At 39.4% G+C, this 26270-nt stretch overlaps 1 protein-coding gene across 15 annotated transcripts in view; it reads left to right on the top strand.

The window, feature by feature from the left end:
- Positions 1 to 26270, top strand: part of ADAM22 (ADAM metallopeptidase domain 22) — a 134455-nt gene extending 108185 nt beyond the window's left edge. For 2 of the 15 annotated variants that reach the window (XM_064678268.1, XM_064678246.1), the window contains 6 exons: positions 3878 to 3978; positions 4545 to 4611; positions 7415 to 7525; positions 9590 to 9676; positions 17443 to 17566; positions 18873 to 26270. In XM_064678268.1, coding sequence (XP_064534338.1) covers positions 3878 to 3978; positions 4545 to 4611; positions 7415 to 7525; positions 9590 to 9676; positions 17443 to 17566; positions 18873 to 18893 — 511 coding nt within the window. In that variant the 3' untranslated portion in view covers positions 18894 to 26270. Of the gene's footprint in view, positions 1 to 877; positions 1073 to 3877; positions 3979 to 4544; positions 4612 to 7414; positions 7526 to 9589; positions 9677 to 17442; positions 17567 to 18872 lie in introns of all 15 variants that reach the window. The other 13 variants (XM_064678312.1, XM_064678302.1, XM_064678229.1 and 10 more) reach the window with 12 other exon arrangements.

Below are 26270 nucleotides of genomic sequence, written 5' to 3'. Positions count from 1 at the left end.
AACTGATGATGCTATGAAATAGCCAGCTTTCAGAGTTAGCTACTTGTACTTGGGAGGATTTTTCAACCTGATGGAACTATAACTGGAATATTTGTATGGCAGGTTTTTTCGGCTGGTGATGAATTCACCATCTACAAAAACGTTGTATAACTTGATTAGAACTTTCTAATGCATAGATAGTTTTATGCACCATAATGGAGCCTCTTGTACTGGAAAAGAATAGCCTATTATCAGATATGTGTGACATTATTTTTGTGTGTCTTGGCAGATTGAGTCTACTGTGGTAATCAGGAGTAGGTGAGAATCTCTGACACTGGTGTTAGTTCCCCTGCACAAGAAATCAGTTAAAAAAACTGGAGATTTTTATCCTCCTGAGGTTTAAACCACTCAACAGGTTGCTATTCTTGAATTCAATAATCATCACAAAAGTTAAATGGAAAGCATCTATCTCAGAAGGAAAAAAGCATTCACTTTTCCTGAATTCCTTTTTGATGCAGGCATGTATTCAGCTCAGGCTCAGTACTGGTGCTGCACCTGGGGGTGTTTTTTGCGACCGGCGTGATGAGCCATTTGAAATGTCTGAACTGGTTATCCAGTGTCTCAGTAAACACGAACTGTTCACTTTGAAAGTTGTGATCAGGGTTTACCTGTGAAATTCTCCTTGTTTTCGTTTACCAAAACCACATAACCACTTAACAGAAGCGTGTGGGAGTTTTCTCTCAGATGGTTGAATTATGTATTAGTAGCCTTATTGTGTATGATTAACGGGTTTCCTCGCTATCCTTACCTCTTTCTTTTAAACTAATGTTCATGCATGTTTGTGTGTGTGCTAGTTCCTGTCATGTTTTCTGACTCTACAATGTTTATTATACTTTAGACAAATACCCCAGGGAGATTATGTAAAAAAGCCGGGAGAGGCCGACTCTTTTTATAGCGACATGCCTCCTGGAGTCAGCACAAACTCTGCATCTAGTTCTAAGAAGAGGTCTGCTTTTCTGTCGCATTTTCAGATTTCTACCTGTTCCATCACCCATTATTCCATTAGTCAGAACATTTCATTGTTTTGCAGCAGGTTTGATTCTTTCTTCTTTCTTTGTGGAATGTTTGAAATAGCATCCTTTTTGCTTTGATTACTGATTTTTCTCCTATATCCTAAGCTACTAATTATTGTGATTAGGCTAGAATAAAAACGTTTTGCATTCTAAACAAACTTTGGTTTAATCAAATTTTCATCATCTTCCTGCTTGAGAATTGTTTTCAAGTAGACTGTAAAAATAATTGCTGGCTGAAAAAAAATTAAATAAAAAATCCACAACTTTTTAAATCATGGTCATGTAATCAAAGGAAAGGAACACTGTCTTGCTTCAGTAATGGTTATAAACATAAAATGTTAAATATAAATGTTATTTTTATATCTTTATTTGTCAGTGTCATTAATTCACTGTGTTGACCTAGACTTCTGCTGTCTCTTATTAAAGATGATAGTGCTTGCATTTTATTCCACTTACTAGACTAGTATACTGAATGGTCACCAAGCATTATCTTAGAAAATAATTCTACAAAGACTTTCTGTAGTTTTCAGTTTGCTATCATGAGAGAATTAGATTTTGTCCTTGATACGATTTCACTAATTCTGTTATTGTTCCAGTTTATTAAAACCCCCAACATTTTAAAATGGAAAATTCATTGAAAAGCATTGCGAGTCACTGGTATTTACTAAGGTCATGGTGCTTACCATCCCTCTGCAGTTAGAGATCCTTTAATTATGAAAATCTCCAGCTAGCACTGTAAAACAATTTGTGAGAAGCACTGTGTCCTAGGAGGGATTGACCGTCCTGAACTACTTCATAGGAAAACTGCAATTCTCAATTCTTGTCTCACTAAGCAGCCTGTAACTGTGCAGTTGATGAAGCCGTTTTCTATGCTGTTATTTCAATGGAAGTAAAGAGAAATGTATGGAAGGGACACATTTGCTATTTTGGCGTAGCTGCTTGATCCTATTGCAACTTCATTCAGTTTGTTCTAATGAATATGTTATTAGGAAAACTTTAGTAGTGATTAATTAATGATTTCTAATTTTTAAATTCAGTTTTTTAGATGTGTGGGTGGATACATTATTGTTTTTTTCAGGAAGCAAACAATTATCTTAAATGATTCAGTGTTTGTGTTGGAGAATTTTTTTTCATTTGGATGAAATTTTCCAAAAAGTCTTGGGAAAGCAAATTTTCATAGCTTCGTGTATCAGGTTCAAATACTAGTTAAGAAAAAATTTCTTTTTAAATGAATGTAATTTAATGTGTTTCTTCTTTCATTCAGTATCTGTGTTTCTTTTCATACTTCATTTATTTCATATGTCTCTGTTTATTATTTGTTCCAAAAAGCTAATGGATTCTAAGGTCTGTCTGTACTAGAGAGTTTTGTTGTTCCAGTTCAGGTATGTTGTGCCACTGTCAAGTCTGGAAAAGTAAGTCTGACAAATATTCCATTAACATTGTGATACAGCTGACATAGTCCTTCCATTTTAATGCCCAGAGTGCTATTTCCTACCTTCTGAGCTGGTTTTGATTTGCTCTGTGTGCCGGTATGGATGGCATCTCCTGGGAGATGTTAGAGTAGCTGGGCCGTCGGGTGCCTGGACTTCTCCATGCTGGAAAGCACTTTGAAATATTATTTGGATTCAGAGGGTTTTCAAGGATTAAGACATAACTTTATGATAACTCTTGCTGTTATGAAATAGCAAACACCAAAACCAGTATATAGCAAGATATTCCTGAACCTGAAAATAGACTGTGAGGGGGAGAAAATGTTTAAAAATCTGTCAGTGGATCTGTCGGTTCTCAGACCTTTCATGCTATAATTAAGTTTCAATTAATGAAACCCTGAGTGTACTTCACTGTGGCTGTGATTAGGCTGGTTTTTTGGAAACTGAAGAGCATCTCTCAGATGCCTGCCCTCCAAGGAAAACAGAGATTGAAAAATGCAAGAGTATCCAGACTTAAAAACTGCAGAAAGAGGTCCTTTAAGCAAAACTTCTTTGTAATAAGTAAGCCATCTATTATGAATTTTTCAACTTCCTCTTCTCTTTTGGAAATAATTGTAGATCTCATGGCAAACAGCTGAGCAGCAGCTCTAGTTGAACAAGAGGGAGCCTGTTGCAAAACCACACAGGTTGGACATCACCAACACACATCTCTGGCTCTTAGAGGGAATACAAGAGGAAAGAAAAACTTCAGTTTGCACCAAGCACCTCGATATAAAGACTATTTTTGGCTTTGAGTTTAGTATTAGAAGTATACACTGCAGCAGTTGACTAATAAAATATTGTAAAAATTCAAAATTATCAAAAATGAGGCAGAGTTACCTCTCCCCTGGCACTACCAGCTCTGGGTGGGAAGATACTTATCCCGGACTCCTGAGCGCCTGAGACTGATAGCAGTGGGGTGAGGTAAGCTGTCCAGGCTTTCCTGCAGCAGGACAAGGAGGGAGTGGGCAGGCTGCAGGTGGGATGTGCTTGACTTCAAGATAAAAAAACCTTGAGGTGAGCACAGTTGGAAGAGCATTTTCCATCTAGGAGCTGGGGCAGAACTGCAAATCCAAAGGAAATTTGGTGCGTGCTGGTGTTTGTGCATTCCACAGACAGCAAGTGAGAAGGCACTGCTGAAGCCTGACTCTTGAACGTGGGCACACCGGACCACTGCAGAGACAGCTGCAAAGTGTAACTGCAGGGTTTAATCAGAAATCCTGGAGGCTCTGCTAGTGCAGACAGACCTTAGGCTGTGTTTTGTCACTAGCCTCGGGAATGTGACTGAACCACTGAGTTAACATGATGTGAGACAATACCCTTAACAATAACCGCATCTGAGCCCTCCTATTCCAGGTCAAATGGATTATCTCATTCCTGGAGTGAAAGGATCCCAGACACAAAACATATTTCAGACATTTGTGAAAATGGGAGGCCTAGGAGTAATTCTTGGCAAGGTAAGTGTGAACCACTGTGCTGGCCACAGTGGAAACCAGACTATGGACCATTGCTGCTCTGCTGGAAGCTTAGCTGATCTTACGACAGCAGCATGACTCCCTAAAATTGTGCTGATTGTTATTAACCTGGATTTAGGATTTAACAGCACCCTACACAAGTGCCTTTTTTTGCACGGTGCTTTGTCACATAGAAATGACATTTAATTTCTCCCACTCCTCCAATATAAGCTAACATGAAGAAGAGAAGGAAGTCTATTCACTCTTGCCAGCTTCTGTGATTTTATTAGGCAGTGTTTAGTGTTTTTCTTGAAGTGTAGTGATTTTGTCAAATGAAAGCTGAAATTAAGGAGTTTTTTGCTCTGCACAGTTGCGGCAAAAAGTAGAGAAAGCTCACCTAAGAGTCTGAGGTAAATCAAGAGGGATTGACCTGTGACATTTAAATGGTTAAAGCTATTGAGGTAACAACTCTTTTGCTATGGATGCAAAAAGAATATACAGTTTGGCATGGGATGCAGGTGAGTTTCAAGTTGTTTTACTGTCTGTCTTTATCCTTTGATTTCTTTCAGGTAATATAGGAGGAAACAGAAAGAAAGTCAGAGGCAAAAGATTTAGGCCACGGTCTAATTCAACTGAGTAAGTCTGAACTTACAAAAGCAAAGCCAAAAAGTACAGTTTTCATATTTGTGTTTTGTAGATGGAGATTAAGAGTACTGAAAAGTAGACAGATGCATTTTTGCTCTGTAGCCCATTCTGATTGCTGACTGCTAATCTGGTAAATGGTTTGGCTAATGTATTTTGACATCTTTTTATTTATTCTTTAAAAATTAACTATGAATTTTCTTTTTTATGTAGGCTTCCTCACAGTCGTTCCTATAGCAATTCCCAGTGATGGTGGCAGCCTGCACCATCACTGCAGGCTTTTGTCTACAGTAAACTGCCATTGCTGAGTGTATCCTGGTTCAATACTGAGTTTCTGATAACCTATTTCCTACCCTTTTCTTCACCTTGGGTTGGGCCATTGCAGAGTTAGAGATGTGTATCTCTGTGCACCTTCCTGGAGGTTTTAGGAGAGGCATCTGTCTTCTTTGAGAGTAGCTTGAAGTTTGTCCTTATAAGCCTGAAACAGCCAGTCTGGAGCAAGCCCTGCAATAAGTGGGTGATTAAAGTCCTTACCAAGCGACTGACCCTCAAGCTTTTCCAGTATGGCTTAGAGCTGCTTGGTTATTGATTTATTGGTTACATTAACTGAAGAGCCCATGTGTGCAGTGCTCCCCGAAAGGAAAGAGCCTTTCTAATGTACTTAAGCCTGCTGGTTCAGGCCCCTTTTGTGAATGAATGGTGAATGGCTGGAAGCATAATCTCTGGGCTTGGCAAGTCCTGGCCTGCTCTTACGGCACTTACACCACATAGGAGTGGCCCCTTCTTTGACCATGTTGGCAATGGCACTGCCCTTCCCCATGTCTTGAGTACTAACTTTGCACCTCTATGGGCAAATGGGCTTGATACCAACCCTGCTGGAAACTAATAATGCTAACTTCTCTCTGGGCCCCACTTTCTCTGGTTTGAGGAGCTTGAGTTTGTTCTGAAACTTTTCTTTCACCTGCAGTGCACTGTCTTGAGGTGAGTAGGTTCAGAAAGATTCATAGAGAAGACCCTGTGTTACAAGATACAGAAATAATACTTTGATGCATATTGCAGTTATAACATTGCATGGTCAAAATGGCAACATGGAACCAGAAATTTTAGCCCTTGGAGGAGTTTATCTATCAAGAGTCCCTGTGCTCTTGGTCTTTGTGCTGATAAACTCTTTCTGAAATATTATTTTGCTTGTTTTCTTTTCTCCTTGCATGAGACAGTTTGATAAAACGAAAATTAGTCTGACCAAACTGCCAAGAACACAAATGAGATATGCTCTGAGAACTTTGGAGCACTAAATAAGTGGGCAGACAGAGATATTGTGAGTTGGAAATATTTTGCCATGTAAATTTTTTTCTCTTTTAAAGGAGCCCTTGATTTTCCACCTAATTCTCTGCTTTCCTTCTTGATGCTTGTTATGGTCCCTCAGCCCAGCAGCAGCCCTTTTGCTAGAGAGAGGAGGTTTGTACTTCCCAATGGCCATGCAGCAGCCTGTTGGGGATGAAGTACAGTGTGTGTGTTCCTGGGAGAGACCTGCCAGGCAGGAAAACACTCTTTCTCCTGATGAGGTCTATCCTGGACTGCACTCACATGGCTTGTCCGAGTCTCCTTGGCAGACCTGTCACCACTCAGAGAGAGAGCTCCCACTGAATGATCCACATGCTGTGCCAGTTCAGTAGGAAATGGAGAGAGTTGCCAAGGGCACATGGTGGCTCTGGTTAGAGGGGTAGGTTCCTGTGCAAGCAGAGAAAATTGACTGAAAATGATATAACTGTGGCCAGCATTTACTCATTTAAGGAAAAAAAAAGCAATGCCAGCTGCTTTGAGGATGCCTCAGAATACATGGAGGCTTTTCCCAGACATATGTACCTTCCTACCTTCTCTGGGAAATACAGAATAATACTGAAATCTGTTCTGAAGCAGTACTTGGAAAGTCCACCTGTGGGGCCCCTAGAAGTCCAATGAAGCATACTTGCTGAATGGAAGAAAAGGGATAACAGTGTTGGTCTCCTGTTATTAGTAGAGTGTAGTTAACCACTAGAAAATTGGATTCATTTGTGCCATACGTTGTGCAGAATTCAGTTTCTTTTTTTTAGCAGGTGCCCACTAGTGCAGTTGCCTGCAAAAATATTTGCTGTATGCATAAGTCTGCAATAACTGCACATATTATGCACAGAGTTTTTTTTTTTATACAGCCAAGCATTAAAGAGACATGTGTCATTAATCACAGAAGCAAAATTTCTTAAACACTGAGAAGGGTTTGAGGTCTGCAGCCCTCACAAGCAGCACTGGTGGGAGGTTTGCAAGCATTTTGGGCAGCTCCTGAAAAAGGTACAGCTCACAAGTTTGCGTCACCCTTGGACTAACATACATGAACAAGGCTTATGCTAAGTGTAGAGCTCAGTGGAGACTACTGAAGGTATTTTGGGGCATTTTTAATTTTTTCTAGATGTTTTAAAACAAAATTAATGTTCTTTACTAAAGGCAGATGGTTCATTACGCATGGAAGGAATGCCAACAGGCCAAATACTTTTTCGGAAACATGGTTGATGAAACAGCCTGATAAAAGAGTTCTCTACTAAAATCAATTAGAATTGTTCAGGAATTATAATAAGAGTTTTCTGAATAAGTTGATAGTTTAATTGGGAGCTTGTGTTAAAACAGGTTCCAGGGAACAGATAGCGATTCAGACCTTTGTTAATTTGCACGGCTTTTCCTATAAGCATTTGTCTTCCTCGTTGTTATAACTGATACGAACATCTTTGGTTTAGACTTTCTATTATATATTGTCTTTTTGCAGCCGGGTAACCCATGCATCTGAGCCTGGGCTTTCTCTCGCCCACCAAACCCCTGCCCAAGGCATAAGCTCAGGGGGTTCTGACCACCCCCAAACAGGGAGTCTGGATCACAGGTCAGTCTCACCCACCCCTGCATTCTGGGCTGCCATTTTATCCCGTGAAAAGTCCCTTCCCTCAGTATACAATAGTTTCACTGTGGCAAAACACCGTGACTGCTTGGAGGTGCTCCTGCTGATGCAGCGCTAGCTAACCTTCCTCCTCACTGGCCTGAGGAGTACGAGTACTCTTGAGCCCAGGTCTTTTGCCTTGTTGCATGTTGCGCTACAAGCCAAACTGAGCTGTCCGTCTAGCTGTAGGCTTATGTGTAAGGGCACCTTGTTTTAAAGCAGAATTTCTCACTGAAAGGAAATGCAGATTCTGTCCATTGCTAATGAACATGTGGCTGGAAAGATCAGCCTGAGAGCTTTCTAATGGTATCATGTAGTGGTCTGCAGTAACTCGAGTTTAACCTTTCTGTAACAGATGGATTGAGGTGGTGAATGGTGGTCTGTAATACACGCAGACCCAGGAAACCCTGCAACACGGTTGTGCAACAATTGCATGCTTTGATACCACATTACACTTTGTTTTCTAATACAGGAAGCCAGATTGGGAGTGTTTCATGGTTACCGAAAGACCCTTTCAAATGAAAAACTTGAAGTCAAAAGTGTTGCAGCAAGTACAAGAAAATGTGCAATTAAAGTCAAAGTAGAAGTTCATTAGTTCTTGGCGATGCTGGCATCAGCCTGTTGCTTTGATTGTGGCTCATCTGTTTTGCTGCGCTACCACTTTTGACATTTCCTTTCTCATAAGATCCCAAGCTGGAAAGCATAAAGCACTCCTGATTCCTGATAAATAAGCAAGCTGAGGAAGCTACTTAGAAGCACTTGTGGCTGAGGGCGAGTACTTTCTGAGAGCTGTGGCTGTGCTTGCGCAGGGCGGGGAGGAGATGTTCCAGAGCAAAAAAGGAGCAAAAGAAGTTGAAAAAGTGCTGCTGCTTTTGTTGTCAACATGGTTTGAAATATGGTGGGGGTTGAAAGACATGATTTGGCCTGATTTTATTCATCTGAGCAATCCCTTGTGAGGTTCACTGGAGTAAATCTAACAAATAAGGGTGGCAAGAACTGGACCAGAAATATCAACAATAACTTAAAGAGGAATTTTCTTTCCCTTTTTCTTTGGTTATAATTTGTTTCCTATTTCACTGTGCTGGTCTCTGTTATATAAAGGTGGTGATCACAAATAATCATTTAACTGTTGCCATTCGTATATAAGAAGAATAAATTGGACCAGGCAGACTTCTGTTTCTGCATCGCCCTTTTTTCTTAACTTGACAAGAGCGGGAGGAATTTGCTAATCTTGTTACTGGAGAAAATTTATTATAAAAAAATGTTCTTCTTCCCTAGTAATTTGCTGTCAGATAATTAAACATCTTTATTTCGTAATTTTTGTGTACCTAATTTGAGTATGCAGCTCAGCCTTTTTTTTCTATAAAGTGTGGTTTTGGTATCAAGATTGCTTCTGTAAAATGTGAGATAACTCTGCAGCCCACCTCCATTAAGCTTCTTGTGATCCTACCAAATTAAATGAACATTGAAAAATCAGAGGGCTATTTGCATATAAGTATAAAAATTGTCACTGTAGTGGCAAACAATTCAAGCCTTTTAACAAACTGAGGCTGAAATTCATTCCTGTAGAAAGGGTCAAGCTGAAGATTCTGTGCTCATTTAGCAATTATCTTGCAATTTATTTTAGATGAGTGCAAAAGTGTGTCTTTAACAAGCAAACTGCATGATTGGAGCCAAAATGCCCCTACATTCTTATTCTGAGATCATGAGGAGAGTTAAACCATGAGCTTAATGCTGGCCTTCTGCATAGGAGTGAATTTTACCCTTAAATAAATGGTGTATCCCAAAGAGTTTCCAGATTAATCAAACATATGAATCTTGTTGTAGGTCAGATTTTCTCATGCAGTTGTACACGTTGCCTAGTCCTCACCCAACATTCATTCTGATTTATTTGCCATATTCACTTGCATTTTGGGGATGAAGACATCCTTGCTAAGCTTGTGCTGTGTGTTCTCAGATTTTCTATTCTTGTTCTTCTGCTTTCTCTGTTCCTTCCATTGCTTTCTGCAGGTATTTAAACCCATGGTTCAAAAGAGAATATAATGTAGCTAAGTGGGTAGAAGATGTGAATAAAAACACTGAAGGACCATACTTTAGGTATTTTGTAAATTAATTCTATAATTCTCATTTTTAAGAGCTGTTCCAGCATATACAAATATCTTGGGACTCCTACCTTGTATAAATCAATACAAGTTACTCTAGGTGCAAAGGGCCCCTCTTCTTTTGCTGCATTTTGATGTCTGTTTTTGGCTTCACGTGCAATTTACAGTTCTTTTTCTGAATGTTTTAATGAAGCCATTGAAAAGGGTGTGTGTAGTGCATGCGTTCCCACCATCATCTATAGCTTGTAGTAGCTTTTGCATCATTTTATGCCAAGTAGTGTTTTATGGGCATGAGACGTATTTATCACTAATAAAGTAGTATTAACTTAAATAGAATGTTAATTTACTGAAGCAAGTGGTTTCATAACACATTGACTCTACCCACTGTCTTATATAGTGCATACCAAAATTTAAATGAAAAAAGAATAAAAAGCAGTAGTATTTAACCCTCAGATTACAATGAAATAATTTATATATTGTAATTGGAAAGCTAAATGTATGAGAATATACTCTGTGCTCTAATTATCAAACCGCTAATGAATCTGTTACAAGTGCGGTAGGGTTCAGTCAAAAATATCACTTGTTGTTGAAAGGGAAAAGTGTGTATTATTTTATACATTGCAAGTTAAAGAGAAGAAGTGTGCATGAGGCTGGCCTCCCTGTTGGACATGAATCTGGAGACTGAGAACATTGTAGTAGATTCACAAAAGACACTATCCCACAGCCTAGACAGAACGACAGATGTCTGCATCAGCTGAGAAGATCAGCTAACATAGGAGAGAATGGAAGACAATTTAAGACAAATAACATAAAACATGAATGAAATCCAGAAAGCTCTAAGCTGACATATCAAAAATGAAACTGAAAGAATTATAGAAACACAAAGAAAAGAGAGTAACCAGCAAAATCTTTAGCCAAAAGATTGAAGGATGGTAAGAACAAGTAAATAGAATCTTAATAATTTTGCTACACAAGTAGACCTAATAATAATGCAAAAGGGCGGAAACATACACTAAATATGTCCAGTTGCATTTGGGAAAAAAATGTGATGGAGTTGTATCACAAGATACTAATGAAACTCTTTTTCCAATAGTAACAGTGGCAGACATCAAATATCAGAGTAGGAATTTAGTCATTTTTAGAACTAAAAATGTCCCAAACTCTTAAAAGACCATAAAATGGTTACTTTTTAAAACCATTTGTGTTTGCTTTCAGCACCTAGTAAATCACAGAGTAAGCCACAGAAAAGCTTTCCAGTGAATAGGGAAAATGAGTAAACTCAAGCCTCTCAGTCCTGATCTTGGTCCTGAACAGGGAGTAAAGATCCCTGATGCAAGAATGCAAGGCTTACAGGAGATTGTGATTGTGCCCGTCGGTATCAGCCACATCTCTGTGTTGGTGCTTGGACCTTCAGGCAGGAAGTATGGTGAGTCTGGTCATTTTAGCACTGAGATACAGGATCAGGTTCTGGTGTCCACGGTTCATCAGCATGTTCTAGAACTGGCGAGATTTAAGCCCAGTGAAACCATAGAAAGGACTGCAGGGCCTCAAGCTGTTCAGTTTAAAGGAGCAACTGAACACTTACCTGATCATGAAGTCCTCATAGCTGCATATGGAGCAAAATCTTTGTGGTGGGTCCTTTAGATTAGCAAACTAATATTAATAATGACCAAAGGTCACTGGAATGTGAAATTAGGCAAACTCACAGGAGAAATGAGATGTGTTTTTATTAGCAAACCTTTTCATAAAAACGCCCTTTTGACCTCTGTTGTTCAGGCAAAGTCAGGAGTTGTCAACCATAACCTAATCCCATATTTGTCTTTCAGGATTTTGTATCGGACACCCTGTGGTCACAATAAGCAAAGACATTGATGGAATATGAATGTAGCACTAGTTGAAAATAGGTTACTTTAAATGGTTTAGTTAAACAGGGTTAAAATCTTGTGTGCATACTTACACTTTTGCTTTCATCTTTCAATATCAGTATATCACAATTTAGTAACTAGATTAAATTGATGAGAAGGTACCCTGCCCCTGAGGGTGTTCAGCTGTTACATTGAATGAGTCATTTTTCTAATTGTATCTGATATAAACCAAGCATCTTTGGAATGTAGATGAGGATTAAGCTGACCTATGTGAGTTTTAAAAGCTGTATATCAGCAGAGATGAAACATAAATTAAAAATTTTACACCATAGAAGCTTACTAATCACTACCTGCAGCAGTTAGCTTTAGAAATGAGAAAGCGACTAGAATAAATTTAGAAACCTGTATGTCCTAATTAAGTGAGGAAATCATGGGGAAGTATTCTGTGGGCACATTATGGAAGGCAAAGGATCAGCTCTCCTGAGATGAGTTGCCATGCATTTACACAAGGTCGAACTGAACTTTTTTTCCCTAAAACTCAGGTGCAATTTTGCTTAAGAACAGTGTGTCAGAACATCCTGTGGCTGGGTGTTGAGCCTGAGCCTGTACAGTCATTTGCAAACAAAACAAAGCAAATCCAGCTTGATAAACCAGAAAATCAGGCTAAAGTCAGACGGTCCAGCTCCATATTTTAGGAGTCACAGCCCTATATTAGGAAATTTACACCAGGTGATTGGCTGAGGAATATTTTTTTTAGTTGTCTTTGATTTCTCTGTTCTTTCAAAGGAGTCCTCAAAGTAACATTGCTGGTTTGCTTGTTTCCCTGTAGTTTTAGGAATAATATGCTGTGACTAGTGCTGCTGTAGGAAGAGTCGAAGTAGAATGAGGAAAAAAGACAAAACAACTTCTTACAATTCCTAGGAATTGCAGATTTTTAGAAAATAGAGATATTAGTCATTACAAAGATTTTCTGCATCTGCTTAAAAAAACCTTTATAAATCAGAATTTGTCTTTTTAACACCTGATGTTCTAGGTTTTTTTTCTAGTCTACAAGTCTGATGGCTATTTCTATATAATTACTTTTTATTAATGATAGTAATAATAGTAGCTGATGGCGTCTCTGATGCCAGAAAATTCCCAGGTGTGGGATTCCTATCTGTAAGAAAATAAGATCTGTGAAGAAAAATCTCATTTTCCTGCTCAAATATTAGTCTGGGTTTTAATTTTGCATGTGTGGTGGTGCGTCCCCCGCCCTTGCGCCAGGCCACACTGCGATCTGAGAATTGCCAGGCTACATGCTCTTTACCCCAGCAATAAACCCAAGCAGGAAGCCTTTCTCTGATTTTGGCTTTGCTGCAAGGGATGTTATTTTATGAATGTGCTATGACTGCTTATTCTTGTTACTGACAATTACAGTCACTCCAATTACTGCACAGGCTGGCATTGTGAAATGTGCTTAAGGATTACTCAGAATTCTCATTGAATCTTGAAAGACTTGGGAGCCATGTTGGTATCAGAAAACAAACTGCCAGAATCTCCAGATGTGGCATTTCTGTAGATAATTTTAAACAGAAAAACCTAGAAGGCACCTTCTGAAGCACTGAGCTGCTTACATTTGATTTAGTGCAAATATTTACAGTAACTTATATTTTATTAGGGTTGTTTAAATATAAAAATAGTTTACAAGGAAATTATTTTTTTTTTAGATGGAGACCCAGAGCACATAACTAGAAGGAAAATGGCCATCCCGTGTCAGAAGGGCACTGAGAAGGGGCATGGAAGGCAGGAGACAGCAGGCTGCTGTTTCCCTCCTATTTTAATGTGCTTTTGTGTCCTCGATTTTTTTCTCAGCTCCTCCTCAGCTCCACTGCCTTCCTCTATGAGCATCCAGCTGAGGCCAGAACCATGACCAACCCCTATCCACCCTTCTCTTACTGAGGCAGTTCTAGACTGTGCTTAAAGAAAAAAACCCACAAACTTTTCCCTATTACAAGCAAAGCAAAATGGCTGTGTAGGCAGACAATGAAAAATATGCCTATTGATGTCGGTAGGATCTAGATTTAATTTCAAGAGTTAGGGAGAAGAGTTCATTAAAGCATGTGACTTCTGGGACACTGATGTGCAGTGCTCAAAGTGGTGGCTCAAGCCATAGCCATTGTCTCTTCTTCTGCCACTCCTGAGCCTCCTCTCCCCTCTGCTGCTGCTCTTTCTGAGGACCTCTGTGCACATCTGTGGCTTTTAAAAGGAACTTGATTCAAAATGTTTAGCCACACCAATGTTTCTAGAAGATCCTAACTTCCTAATGTAGGATAATTCAGGCTGATGATGCCCTACAAAGACCTACCCATGGCAGCAAAGGTCAGGTTAGGCTGACAGTATCTATATATGGGCTTGAAATGCTTTTACCAGGTTGAATATTAATTGAATTTCACTAAAGTATTTCAGTCTGGGAAAGAGAATTAATAACAGTTTATGAATATTTCATATCAGTCAGAGCCACCTGCCTTGAGTTCAGCTATAACAACACTCAAAATTGCAAAATGTTTAGTTGTGTGACCAGGTGAGACATTTTGCACTGTTTCTTGTGGGCCAACATTCCCTGTTTAGGTGAAGCGAGGCAGAGCAGGCAGCCTATGGCTGCAGAGTGTCTTCCTGCTGCTACAGTGTTTTGTTGTGAATTGCAGAGTGGTCTCCCCACACTCTTAGTTTCACCTTCCAGAGCAGAAAGATAGACACAAAGTGGCTACTGCATTTTGCTTTCTATTCAGAAATTAGATTTTTTTGTAGCACGTTGAGGTGCATGGCTTCATTTGGGGGTGGCAGTTGAACCTCTGAATCTGTTGTGGTGTTCTTGTATAAGTTTTAGCTGGAGGCAACATTTGGCATGAAAGCTAATGGATTTGATTGCAGGAGAACTAAAACCCTAGGGAAAGCTAAATGGATCCCTCCCTTGACCAAAACTGCCAAGTTTTGCCTACCTTTAACCCCAGCATTACCTGCAAGTGTCCCTGAATGCTGTCTCTCCATCCTGTAAATGAGAAAGGTCATGACTGGCTCTTTCTCATTTAAAGTATATGTAAATCTGGGATACACAGCACATACACAATTGCAGAGCTTAACCTGAAAGGTGATCAAAACCGCCTCAAACAACTACGTTTATCACAGAAGACGCACTGATCTGTGAGCGTACTCTGAGTCCTTTATGTTCACAGTAGTGGGCACTAAAGATGATAACGTAACTCTGTAGCACATAACTCTGTAGCAAAAATAAGTGGTGAGGCCCTGTGAAGGGAGGGCAAGGTCATTTCTCTAAGTGTGCAACTGCATTCTGGATGTATTCGGCTGTAGCTTTGCAGGTGCAGGTGAACAGCAAAGTGTACATCTGTTAGACATGGCAAACCACAGTTGAGCAGGCAGTGCCAGGGGGGTTTGAGAAGAAGGATGTGTAGGAAGCCACACTGGAGGTCTGGCCTTCAAAATCTTTTGAAAAGACAGCATTGTGTTTGGGTTATGGTGCAAAGCTGCCTGGCTAAAGGCTCAGTTAGAATTCCTGGTCAGAGGACCTGTTTGTGCAAGGAAAATGTTCGAGACGTCCCATCTTTGGGGGATTATTGCTCCTTCCAAGATCACCTGCTCAGACTGATGGGCAAGTAGATTGGCCATGGCTTTTCCTCTCACTATAGCCTTCTCTTACTGTGTTAAACACAAAGAACTTGTGATGTGCAGGAGGTGATGTTGTGCCTGGTTGTGGTCCAAGAGATGGAGATTCCTTCATTCTTCATGCCACCTCCTAGCTGTTGCTTCCATTATAAACAGCTTTCTGATAGGGCTTTCCAAGTCACATCTCACAACACCAGTTCCTTGTTTCTAATCTCCAAGTGCATTGTTATAAATTTTAATATGAAAATTTTAAATTCTGCTGCAACTGGGGGGCAAAATTTGTGAATAATTGGATTACTAATAATACTTAAAATCTGCTCTCCTTATTCCCACCCCTCTTCCTCTTCTCCTTATTTTTTAAATTCTAGATCCACCAATAGTTTATCAGTGATTGTTATTAGTCCAAATGTGGGCAGAGATGAGAGGACTTGTATTGGTAGTGAACAGCAGGGCACTGTTGAGAACATTTCCCTGCCTGGATTTTTTTTTTTAAATTAACCTGTTTTCTTGCATGCACAGTTTGGTGCCCAGATCTGTGATGCTGGACATATGAAAACCTTGTTTTATACTGCAGTAACTGTTTCAAGTTTTTTTTCCTGAAAACAGTAGTGTATGTCCACTTCATCTTAATGGGCGATCAAAGTGCATGTACTGAAGATGTACACTTCCATGTTTGGATAATTGTACCAACCCAAATGTTTTAAGTGCTGTTGAACTTAGAGGCTACCACATGAGTCATTAGAGGATCATAAGCCAGACTGGAGAGCTCTCACTGTTTAATTTCCATTGACACCTTGTTGCTCGTGGCTACCATCAGTCATTGTTTGTATGGGAGGCAAGAGAGTGTGCTGTTGTAGGGAGCTGCAGACACAACCAAATGATACACTAGTCCAGAATAAAAAATACAATTATTTAAAAGTAAATAAATTTCACTTAGTAATAGAGATACAAAACAATTCCAGACACAAGAGTCCCTGCCTTGTCTGTAGTCCTCTCTAGATGAAAGGACCTGATCCTTTACATCCCAGAGCCAGGCATGTGGGGCTGCCTGCCAGGGGTCGCTCCTGTGATTCCTTGGAATCAGTGATGTTGGCAGTAGTGCTCATCACTGGGGTCTACAGCTGCACAGGACACTGCAACCCCCTTCTACATTTGAGGGACTTGGAAGACCTGTCTGTAGGGACTGAGGGAAATCCCCCATCTTCAGGGATGCATTAAACTCAGAAGATAGTAGGTAGTGATGTTCAGGGAGGGTCTGGGTGATGTGCCTGCACTAGTGTGAGGCTTCCCTTGGTCTGCATAAGAGAACAAGGAGGCCAGGGTAGCTCAATTTTTCTACTTTGAGGATTTTTTTTTGCCTTTTATTCTGCCCAGATTTAGAGCCTTTCATATAGATAGGACCCTCTTAAGTGGGAAAAGTGCAGAATCTCAAAACAGAAGCATAAGGGTTTTTCTTGGGTATAAAATTTCAGTCAATAATGTGCTGCTGCCTTATTGACATGAAAAGAATGCCTTTCATGTGATACAAACATTTACTTGCTCCTGCTTACTCTACTCACCTTGTACAGAAATGCTGATTGCCATTGACTAATCAGTCCATTTTTGTATATTCTCATCAGACTCTTTCTTTGGCTGGAACAATATGCACTGTATGATGCTTGCATGTGTAATAATTTGTTATTAGCACTTTGTATATGCCTTTGTTACTTCACAACTAACAGTTTGGCCTCTAAGTGCATGCATTTGTGTAATTTAATGTGTTATAAGAATAATAGATTTATTTGCTATGTTTGTATCAATATAAATACATCCATAAAGACGCTGATAATTACCATTTAGTCACTGGCAAAGATGTTGTTCAGCTTTTATTTATACAATTACTCTTCCTATTTAGGCCTTATCTTTTAGTTCTGTATTTATTCAACTGCAGATTTGTTTTATTAATTTTATAATTAATAATTACAGTACTGTTTAGGAAATCCTTTTTGTTATGCAATACAATTCTAATAAGAAGTAGCAAATTTTATTTTTTCTTCCAGTGTTCCTGAAATCTATAAATACCTTTATTCATATAATGAAATTATTAGACTTCTGATGAAGCAATTTTATCCCCCTGATTGAGACAATAATAAGCTAAATACTTGGTTCTGAACCAAGCTTCAGAGTAATGGCAGTTGCTGTTGCAGTGCTGGAGTGCAAAAGCATCACATTTATTTTGTGTGTTTCAACATCTCAGGACACTGTCTCCTGCAAAGTCTCCATCTTCATCCACTGGATCTATTGCTTCCAGCAGAAAATATCCTTACCCGATGCCACCACTTCCTGATGAAGAGAAAAAAGCCAACAGGCAAAGTGCCAGGGTATGTATCCCTCTTCTCTCTCCATTTCATCAGTGACTTGATTTACTGGTAGTTTTTTGAAAGGAAAGTGAGCAGATCAACACCTATGACTAGCAGTGAGAGCAAGGGTGGCATTTCATTTGCACCCTGAACGTCTGAAGCTGCTGAAGGCTGAGCCTCTGGCAGTCATTAAGGCAACCTTGGTGGCTGTGTTTGCAGAGAGCTGTTCAGGTTGCTGTTAAACCTGCCCTGAAGCTCAGATTTCACTACTTTTCTTATTTCAGGCTGAGAGAGTGCCTGGGGCAGCCTTTGGGGTGTGGAGGACAGGCAGCCCTGGAGCAAGTGATGTGTCTGGCTCTCCTTCCTTTCCCCTTCTCCCAGCAACTCTCATTCAGGCTCGGGGGGGTAGCTGCTTTCCAGCTTTATAGAAAAGTAACAAAGTTCCTGTTATGTAGCCTGTGGAGGGCTTGCACCAAGCCGTTGCAGACCTGGAGGGACTTCCTTGCTGTTTGACCTGAGCCCCACCCTGACCCCCCCAGGGTGAACAGGGACCGCTGGAATGTTTGGTGGGTGGATCTCTCCACATAGAGAGATTTCCAGCTGCTCCAAAACGCAGTGCTAGCTCTTGCTTCTTTTGTGTTAATTGAGACATAGCTGGTATTTGAATAAGCAAAAAAGCCCTGAAATATGCTTTAGAAGTTTTACTTGTAATACCTTTGGTTCATGTTGCTGATGCTCATCACTGTTCTCTGTCCTCTTTTGTCAAGAAAAAAAGGAGTGGAGTGCTGCTGAGGGAATCTGCAAGCTGCTACTCCTGGTGCTGCTTAGGGCAGAAAGTGTGTGAGGTGCAGCACAGGGTCTCTCAGCACAGCTTGGAGGCCGGGCTTTACTGATGTGTCTCAGCCCTGGAGCTGCTTTGGCAGCAGCTCAAACCCACAACAGAAAGTCAAGCTGTTCTGAGCAGAGTTAGGCAGAAAAGAATGGGAAATTATGTCTACACTAATATTAGTTAGTGTAACTGTAAGGTAAAAGCTGTCCAGTACAAGTTTGATGCTACACTGACATTTTTCCTTCAAACACTTTGCACTCCCAGCCATGGACATTTACTCTGCCAACTGCAAGTCATGCTAAAATGCTTGAGACTGTCTGCTGACTTTGTGGTCTGAACAGATACCCACCAGAGGCTGGGAGGAGACCAAGAGCATAGCCTTGGTAACCCAAGTGATTTAAATGCAGTTCCCCAAACAAGCTCCTTGCACTGTTTGGGTAACAGCCTGTTTTATCTTGGTGTTCAATGTGTGTTTGTGTTCCTTTCCCCCCTCTCCAGCTATGGGAGACGTCCATCTAGCTGCACTGTTTTCCTGGGGTCACATCAGAACTGTTTACTTTGGATTTTATAGAAACTCAGCATCACTGAGTCATTGCACATTCATCTGCTCTTCAGACAATTTGAAAGATCAACAGAGATGCCCGTGATCGCAGTGAGAACTTCCTCTCATCTGGAAGGGAAAAAAACAGTCTTTTTCTTTTTTCTTTTTTGTTGACTAGTATTTTATGGATTTGATGAACAACCAAAATCATAACAATTAATAGAGGATAATTAGCCCGGATGTGACAAGGCTATGCCGCATGATGACAGATACACTTACCTAGAATCCCAACTGCAGTCCATTTGCCAGTCCTGAATAAGAGAGGTGTTTCTCTGGTTTGTTGCAGTCCTGAGTCAGACCAAAATGGAACTGGGAATGTGCCTCCCGGAGAGCCCAGACGATGTAAACTTGTACGCTGTATGCATGAACCTTGTGTTCTTTACTTTCCACATGTAAGGGATAAACAACATGCTGTAGTAGAGATTAGCATGCAGGAGTAAGAAATGTAGGATTTTTTTTTTGTGACAGGATTTCAAGCTTTGAAAGGCAACTATTTGACACAAATGTCAAACAAACAAGGATCATATCTTTTTTTTTTTTACCTTACATGTTTATAATCTCAATATACAGATTGTATATATGTAAACATTTGATAATGTCAAAAATAGCTGTTATACGTAAGTGTATTTTGCCAAATGCCTAAAGAAACAGTCATGACTAACATCATCACACTTCAGATTTTCTAATATTACGAGCAGACATCTTTGGAAATACTGAAAGTACAGTACTGTAAAACTGTGTCTCTCAGAAACTGGTGTTTGACCAAAATCTGTACTATTTTTAACCATCTTATACTGTCTTGACAATCTCAGTTGTACAGTAGACTGCAGAAACCGGTACAGCAGCACTTTATCTTAAATTATTGTAAGAGGAACCAGCCAAAATCCATTGTTCAGTGAGATGAGCACTGTATCCTCTCACAGGTGTAATCAAGAATGATTCAGCAGACAACATAGTCTTTAAGTCATGTGCAGCCCAAACTTACTGGACATTTGGGAATATTTCTAAGTAGTCAGTTCAGGATGTGGTGATGTGAAGTCTGTCTGGTGAGAGTTGCTGTGTATTTTTGATAGACCATTTCAGACACTGTTTTAGATGGCAAGGCATAGCTTATGAGAAGTATAAGGATTTCACTGCACTAGATAATAACAGTGCTGGGCAAGTGGCCAGTTTCATTGCTGTCTTGTAATTTTTTTTGTTACTGGAATCACCTTTACCATGTGCTTGAATGCTGTGCTTGCTGCCCCTGAAGACCCCTTGACATTTTTTGGGGCATTAAATTGAGTACAAGGGAGTGTAGCCTAAAAAGAACAGGGTGGAGGGCAACAAAGCCTTTACCACGGAGATGTTAATCTCCTGAGTCAGTGGATGGTTATATTTCTAACACCTGAGACTTCTAAAGGTTGTTGTAAAACAAATATCTTCCGTTTGGGAATTTTCAGTTAGTAAAGGAACTGGACCATATTAAATCAATGTATAATTCTCTGGCTTTCCAAAATTGACCGATTCTTAGCTTTGGGTAGCACCATTGCAGAATAAAACACCTGACTGTGGTGCAGTTGAATACCTTGCCCAACAGCAGTATGATCAATTAGATATTATTGTAATGGGAACATCTGTGGTGTTTCTGAATCTTCTACCTCTTTCATGTATTTTCTTTAATAAGTGACCCCAACACTTGCAACCTTTTAATATATTTTTTTAACTTTTACGTCTCTCAATAAAGTTAGATATATTAAGATTAAACTAAGAAATGTTTAAAGATGTCAGCAAGTGTAAAGTATGTAAGATTTTTAGAAGCACTATATTTTATGATTAGGCTATATGTTGGATTATGGCAAAATATTGGCTTTGGTTTTCAAATGATTTTCCTTCACAGCTGACAGGTTCTGGTAAGTATTTTGGAAAAAGACAAATGTAGGTGAGTGCCATTGGGTGCAGAGAGACCATCTGGAAGGAGCCAGTCACTTGTAATTGCTTTAGGAAAAGGTTCTGCACTTTTATGAAAGGTAAATATCCATCAGCACTGAAGAATATTTTTGCAAAGATTTACTTTGAGTGTAGATAACTGGATTAAAGATAGTTGGTAGCATGTAACTCATGAAATTAGGGTCTCAGCCATAGTAACTTGAAATCAGTATGTCTTTTATTGATTTCACTGTACTTTAAGCAGGACTCTCAAGAAGTTCACCCACATTAGGACATTATGCTAACCCTATAGCCACTGTGTTACTCTGTTCCCTAGAAGCTAGTTTTCCCTCCCATATTCATATCTTGTCTTCAGTAACTGGACTGTTTATCATGTGCCTTTTATGGTATTTGTTTGGATACAAACTGGTGTGTTATTTTGAATAATTCTGTTAGATTTCTGTGCTTATCTTATGTTTACCACTGTTTACTCTTCCCTTTCCATTTTGCCTTACCAAGGAGCAGCAAGGTTTGGCAGACAGAACTGGATATAACATACTGGCTCTTTGTGCAATGTTCATAGCTCCTTGTTTTGCGAACAAATGGCTCTCCTGACTGTATTTCCAATGTAGTGGGTACTTCCAGCTTCTCTTTTGTTTTGGTATAATTTGTTTGTAGCATATGATGGTACAGTTATGTGTGTAGTGTACCTTTAACAGTCACCTTCAAATCTGGAAATATGTAGTGACTGGAAGTCTAGTTATGAGCACTAAGTTTAAGTTAATAAATATTGACTTTCACTTTGGTCTAGAGTGAGAATATCACAGGACTTCGGTTTTTGTAAAATTCTGCTGCAGAGAATTTTCTGTCAGGTTGGTAACTTGGGAAACCTTGTCATTGCACAAAACCTGAACTGGCAGGGCTGTGTGAGCCTCCCAAGCCACTGGAGGTTGGAGAGAGAAGTTGTTTACTTACAGTCTGTCATTTCCTACTTCTAAAATGTAGCGTGTTGGAAAGCTGCCAGATTAATAACCTTGAAGATTGCAAATATTTTTATCCACTATAGTTAGTTACACTGGCAATAGCAATATAAAATTGCTGCATAATACCTCATCCACACTAAAGTAGAGTACTTGTCACTAAGATAGCTCAGTGATTTTGACTCATTGACACTCATGCTTTTATTGTTTTATTTTAATTTTAATAAATGAACTAGTTATTGCCAGCTACACTGCAGATGCTTGTTGAGGTGGGGATGTTATCAGTTCTTCTCAAATAGAAATAATTGTTCATATGAGCATAGGACCTGCAGGATGAGTTATAGTTGGCTTTATGTATTTCAATGTGGGAGAAGAATCTTGCATAATTTATAATGAAATTAGTATGGCTAACTGATGGAGACTGGAAAATGCAGATCATATCCGAATAATAACGTTGCACAGTGATGCCACAGTCTAATAAGTAAAAATTTTCCTGCTAATATCTGTATTTGTTGATTCAAAAACTTCAGTAATCTCAGGCAATATACCAGAAATGGTTGTGACTGATAATTTATGTATAATTTTGTTATATTTAAGTAATTAGAATCAAGGAGATTGTTAATTTTGTACAGCCTACCTTTGCTTAAGTTGTGAACTTAAGCCACTACTTGCCAGTTATCTGATTTGAAGTGTGACTTTACTTTGAAGATGGCTTCTTCCAAATGATTTAAGAGTTCCTGTTTTATGAGATATTGAATCTGCTGAACTGATGCGCTCACGAAATAATTTTGATTGTGCTGATGAACAAGTGGACTTTTGAGCTATATCCTGAATTAAAATCAGAAAGAAATTGTGTCAATTGCTAGTGTACTGAGATCCTCTTACTCGAATCCCTGTTGGTGATTCGGACTGATTGGTCTTGTCAACACTTATGTGACAACTGGTTTCAAAATCAGAGCAAAGAATGGGTACATAACATACTATAGACATGCATATACTAGAAATTCTGACCAAATTTGCAGTAATTTCATTAATGAATTGGTTAATGAATAGGATAGGATGTAATGTGAAAGAAGGATGAGACTTCATAAACGCAAAGGATAACCAGTTAGCTCTTAGGACTTGTGAATCCCATACATAGCTGCTGTAAACAAAGTTATTGCACTCCAGTGTAAAACTCATCAAGCTCCTGTTCTCTTCCATCCCCTTTCCACTCCTACTGAAAAGTATTTTCATGAATGATTTATCCACTAATTTCCTCTTGTATGAGTTGGCTGAGGTCAGAAAGCTGCTAAGTTGGTCACCTTATTAGGAAGAAATGCTTCACTGTGAGGGTGGTGGGACACTGGAACAAGTTGCCCAGAGAAGTTGTGGATGCCCCATCCCTTGAATTGTTCAGTGCTAGGTTGAATGTGGCTCTGAGCAACCTGGTCTAGTGGAAGGTGTCCCTGCCCTTGGCAGGGGGGGTTGGCACTACATGATCTTTAAGGTCCCTTTCAACCCAAATCATTCTATGATTCTATGATCTTTTGCTTTTGCTATAGTGTAGGTGATGGCACCTCAGATTTCGTGCAATTTGCTCTGGTGTGCTTGTTTTGCCTGGGGTAGACTTAATTTTCTTCACAGTAGCTGGTATGGGGCTCCGGTTTGGATTTGTGCTGAAAACTGTTGATAACATGGGGAATTTGTTAGTTATTGCTGAGCAGTGCTTGCACATAACCAAGGCCTTTTTTGCTCCTCACACTGCGCCAACAGAGTGGGCTGGGGGTGCACAAGGAGTTGGGAGGGGACACAGCTAGGGTAGTGACCTCACCTGATCAAGGAATATTTTATACCAGGTGGCACCATGCTCAGCTATAAACTAGGGGGAAGGTTGGCAGTGGGGAACCACAGCTCAGGGACTGGCTGAGCATTGGTTTGGTGGTGGTGTGCAATTCTTTTCATTTGCATCACTTGTCTTTCTTGGGTTTTATTTCTCTCTCAGTTAATTTCCTTTTCATTATTTTTTTTACTACTACTACTATTATTTCATTTCAATTATTAAGCTGTTCTTATGTCACCCCATGAGTTTTCTCACTTCTGCCCTTCCAGTTCTCTTCCCTCATCCCACTGGAGGTGGGGGGTGAGTGAGCAGCTGTGTGGGGCTTAGTTACTGGTTGGGGTTAAACCACGATGACAGCTGGTAAAATCACTTGGCGGCTCAGCCATCCTGTGTCTTTCTCATGTTCTAGCGTTGTTGAAGGCTAAGCCTCTTTAATCACCAAGTTTGTGAACCTAAAAGTTGAGCTGTTTCCTGTTTCTCTTGCTCCAAGGCTGAAGATCATTCATTTCTTTAGCTAAACTATTTGAGTATCAGTGTCACTGAATAACAGTGGACTGTTTGGACCACTGTTATCAACCACAGTGTGAGGTTGTTTGCCTCATTTTTAAAGAACTGGAGCATTTTGGTCTCTGCTGAAGACTTTTTATTCCCAGCATGGATTACATCAGACTACTGAGCTGATGACCCACTCTTTGCATGGCTTCCAAATCATGACATTTGTTGGCAATATGGTATTTGACTTTGATCACATTTCCTGAAGACAAATTTAAATAAACTGCAAACATATGTGCAGGTTGTAATCCCACGACTGCACGGTGGGTAAGGTTCCCATGTGTGCCTAACTATTATCCTAATAGAGCAGAAGAAAGGAAACAGTGAAACTCATAGCTGCAAACAGATAGGACTCTTAAGTGTGATTTGACCAGAACAGGAAAGGAGTTAATAGTTTCTATCATCTACACCAAGAAACTGCTTTGAGGTGAGTATTTTCTAAGTCAGCTTATGAAAATCATTTGCGGTGCCTCAAGTATGGATGCTGATGTAAACTAAAGCTTTGGAAACAGCAGCTTGTGCACCCAGCATGTGGTATCTTGTCATTCCACGACCGTTTTCTGCAACTTTAGAGAAAGCACTACAACAGTCAACAGTAATATGTTATCTCAGCCAAGTAACCAAAACAATCAGTAAAAGTAAGTTCAGAACACAGAAATGTGGTAATTTGCTCACCCTTGAGACTCTGTACCTGGCTTCAAAATTGGCTCACCTAACCAGATCTGGCAGTTTTAGTTCTCTAAAATCCAGTCTACAACAGTATCAAAATCACTTCAGCTAAGCCAGCTTTAAACTGTTTAAAAATTTGTGCTACTTAAGCTGCAATTGCAATATAACTCAGAATGAGATGAGGAAAATCTGAGAAAATAAGCACACAGCAGTTAAAAAGAAACGTTCGCTAAGGGAGAAGTACAGGTGCTTTAACACTGTCTTTAATTGCTAAAGCATAAAATGTCAAAGGAACAAACTTTTTTTCTATTTCTGTATTCCTATGAGTAAAAAAAAAAATAAGTTTTTGTTAAAAAAATCAACATGAGGCCTTAAGACCTAATATATTCTAACTTTAGCATGGAGAGTCTATTTTTACAACCATGTTAGAAATTCTGTATATAGGCCTGACTGACCTTGTAAGTATAGTGATGCGAGCAGATAACCATGCAATATTGTAAGGCTCTGTATAACAGTAAATGCTGATTTATTTTGATTATTGATACAAGAACTCCTGCTCACTGCCTGTGTAGACTCTGCATATTTTATGCTTGGAAATACAGTCCAGAACATATTCAAACTGTGAATATATAACCTGATTTTTCTTTTCTTAAGGGTAAAAATATATTACAATAGGTAATGTTTTATATAGAATACAGTACTTATTTTTATCATTGCATAAATGCAGAGTATTTTTTTCAGAATAGCAAAGCATTACAGAATTTGTAATCTGCTGGAGAAAACACTATTTATGGTATGACCGGTTCTTTCAGCAAAGCTTTTGGGGTGGTACAGACCAACTGGCTCTGCCATCTTCATTTTGTGCTAGTGTTTAACTTGGGCACTGCTGTAAAAAAAAAGCTATTTTGTCACTCGTACTAGCCCTTATTGAGAGAGGCAAGAAGAATCATGTTTCACCACTGTGGCTGGGCTAGTATTGGCAAAAACAACAATCTGCACCATATCGTTGTCTTTGCTAGTTAAAATCCTTTAAAAATCATATCTGAGGTAACAGAAGCATAATGTTTTGACAAACACCAAAACGAAGCATTGCAATTTACAACTTTCTAGCTTTGAGTGTGATATTTTTGTCATAAACATTACAGGCATTGGGCTGTTGAATGAATCTGGCTTTCATGTAGCTAAACAAAATGTTGCTTTTTATAAAATCAAATAATTGTAATTTGGGGTTCTAAATTCCTGCTCACTTTTAATAATAACAGCATTACACTATCCACTTCTATGAGAGTATTTAATACAAATGCCTGTGGTTTTCAATGTAACTAACATATTGTAACATCAGTAAAGTGATTTTCAATGACAAA

Source organism: Pseudopipra pipra, chromosome 1, assembly GCF_036250125.1.
Source record: "Pseudopipra pipra isolate bDixPip1 chromosome 1, bDixPip1.hap1, whole genome shotgun sequence".
Lineage (NCBI taxonomy): Eukaryota > Metazoa > Chordata > Aves > Passeriformes > Pipridae > Pseudopipra > Pseudopipra pipra.
This window is presented reverse-complemented; position numbering and strand designations above follow the sequence as displayed.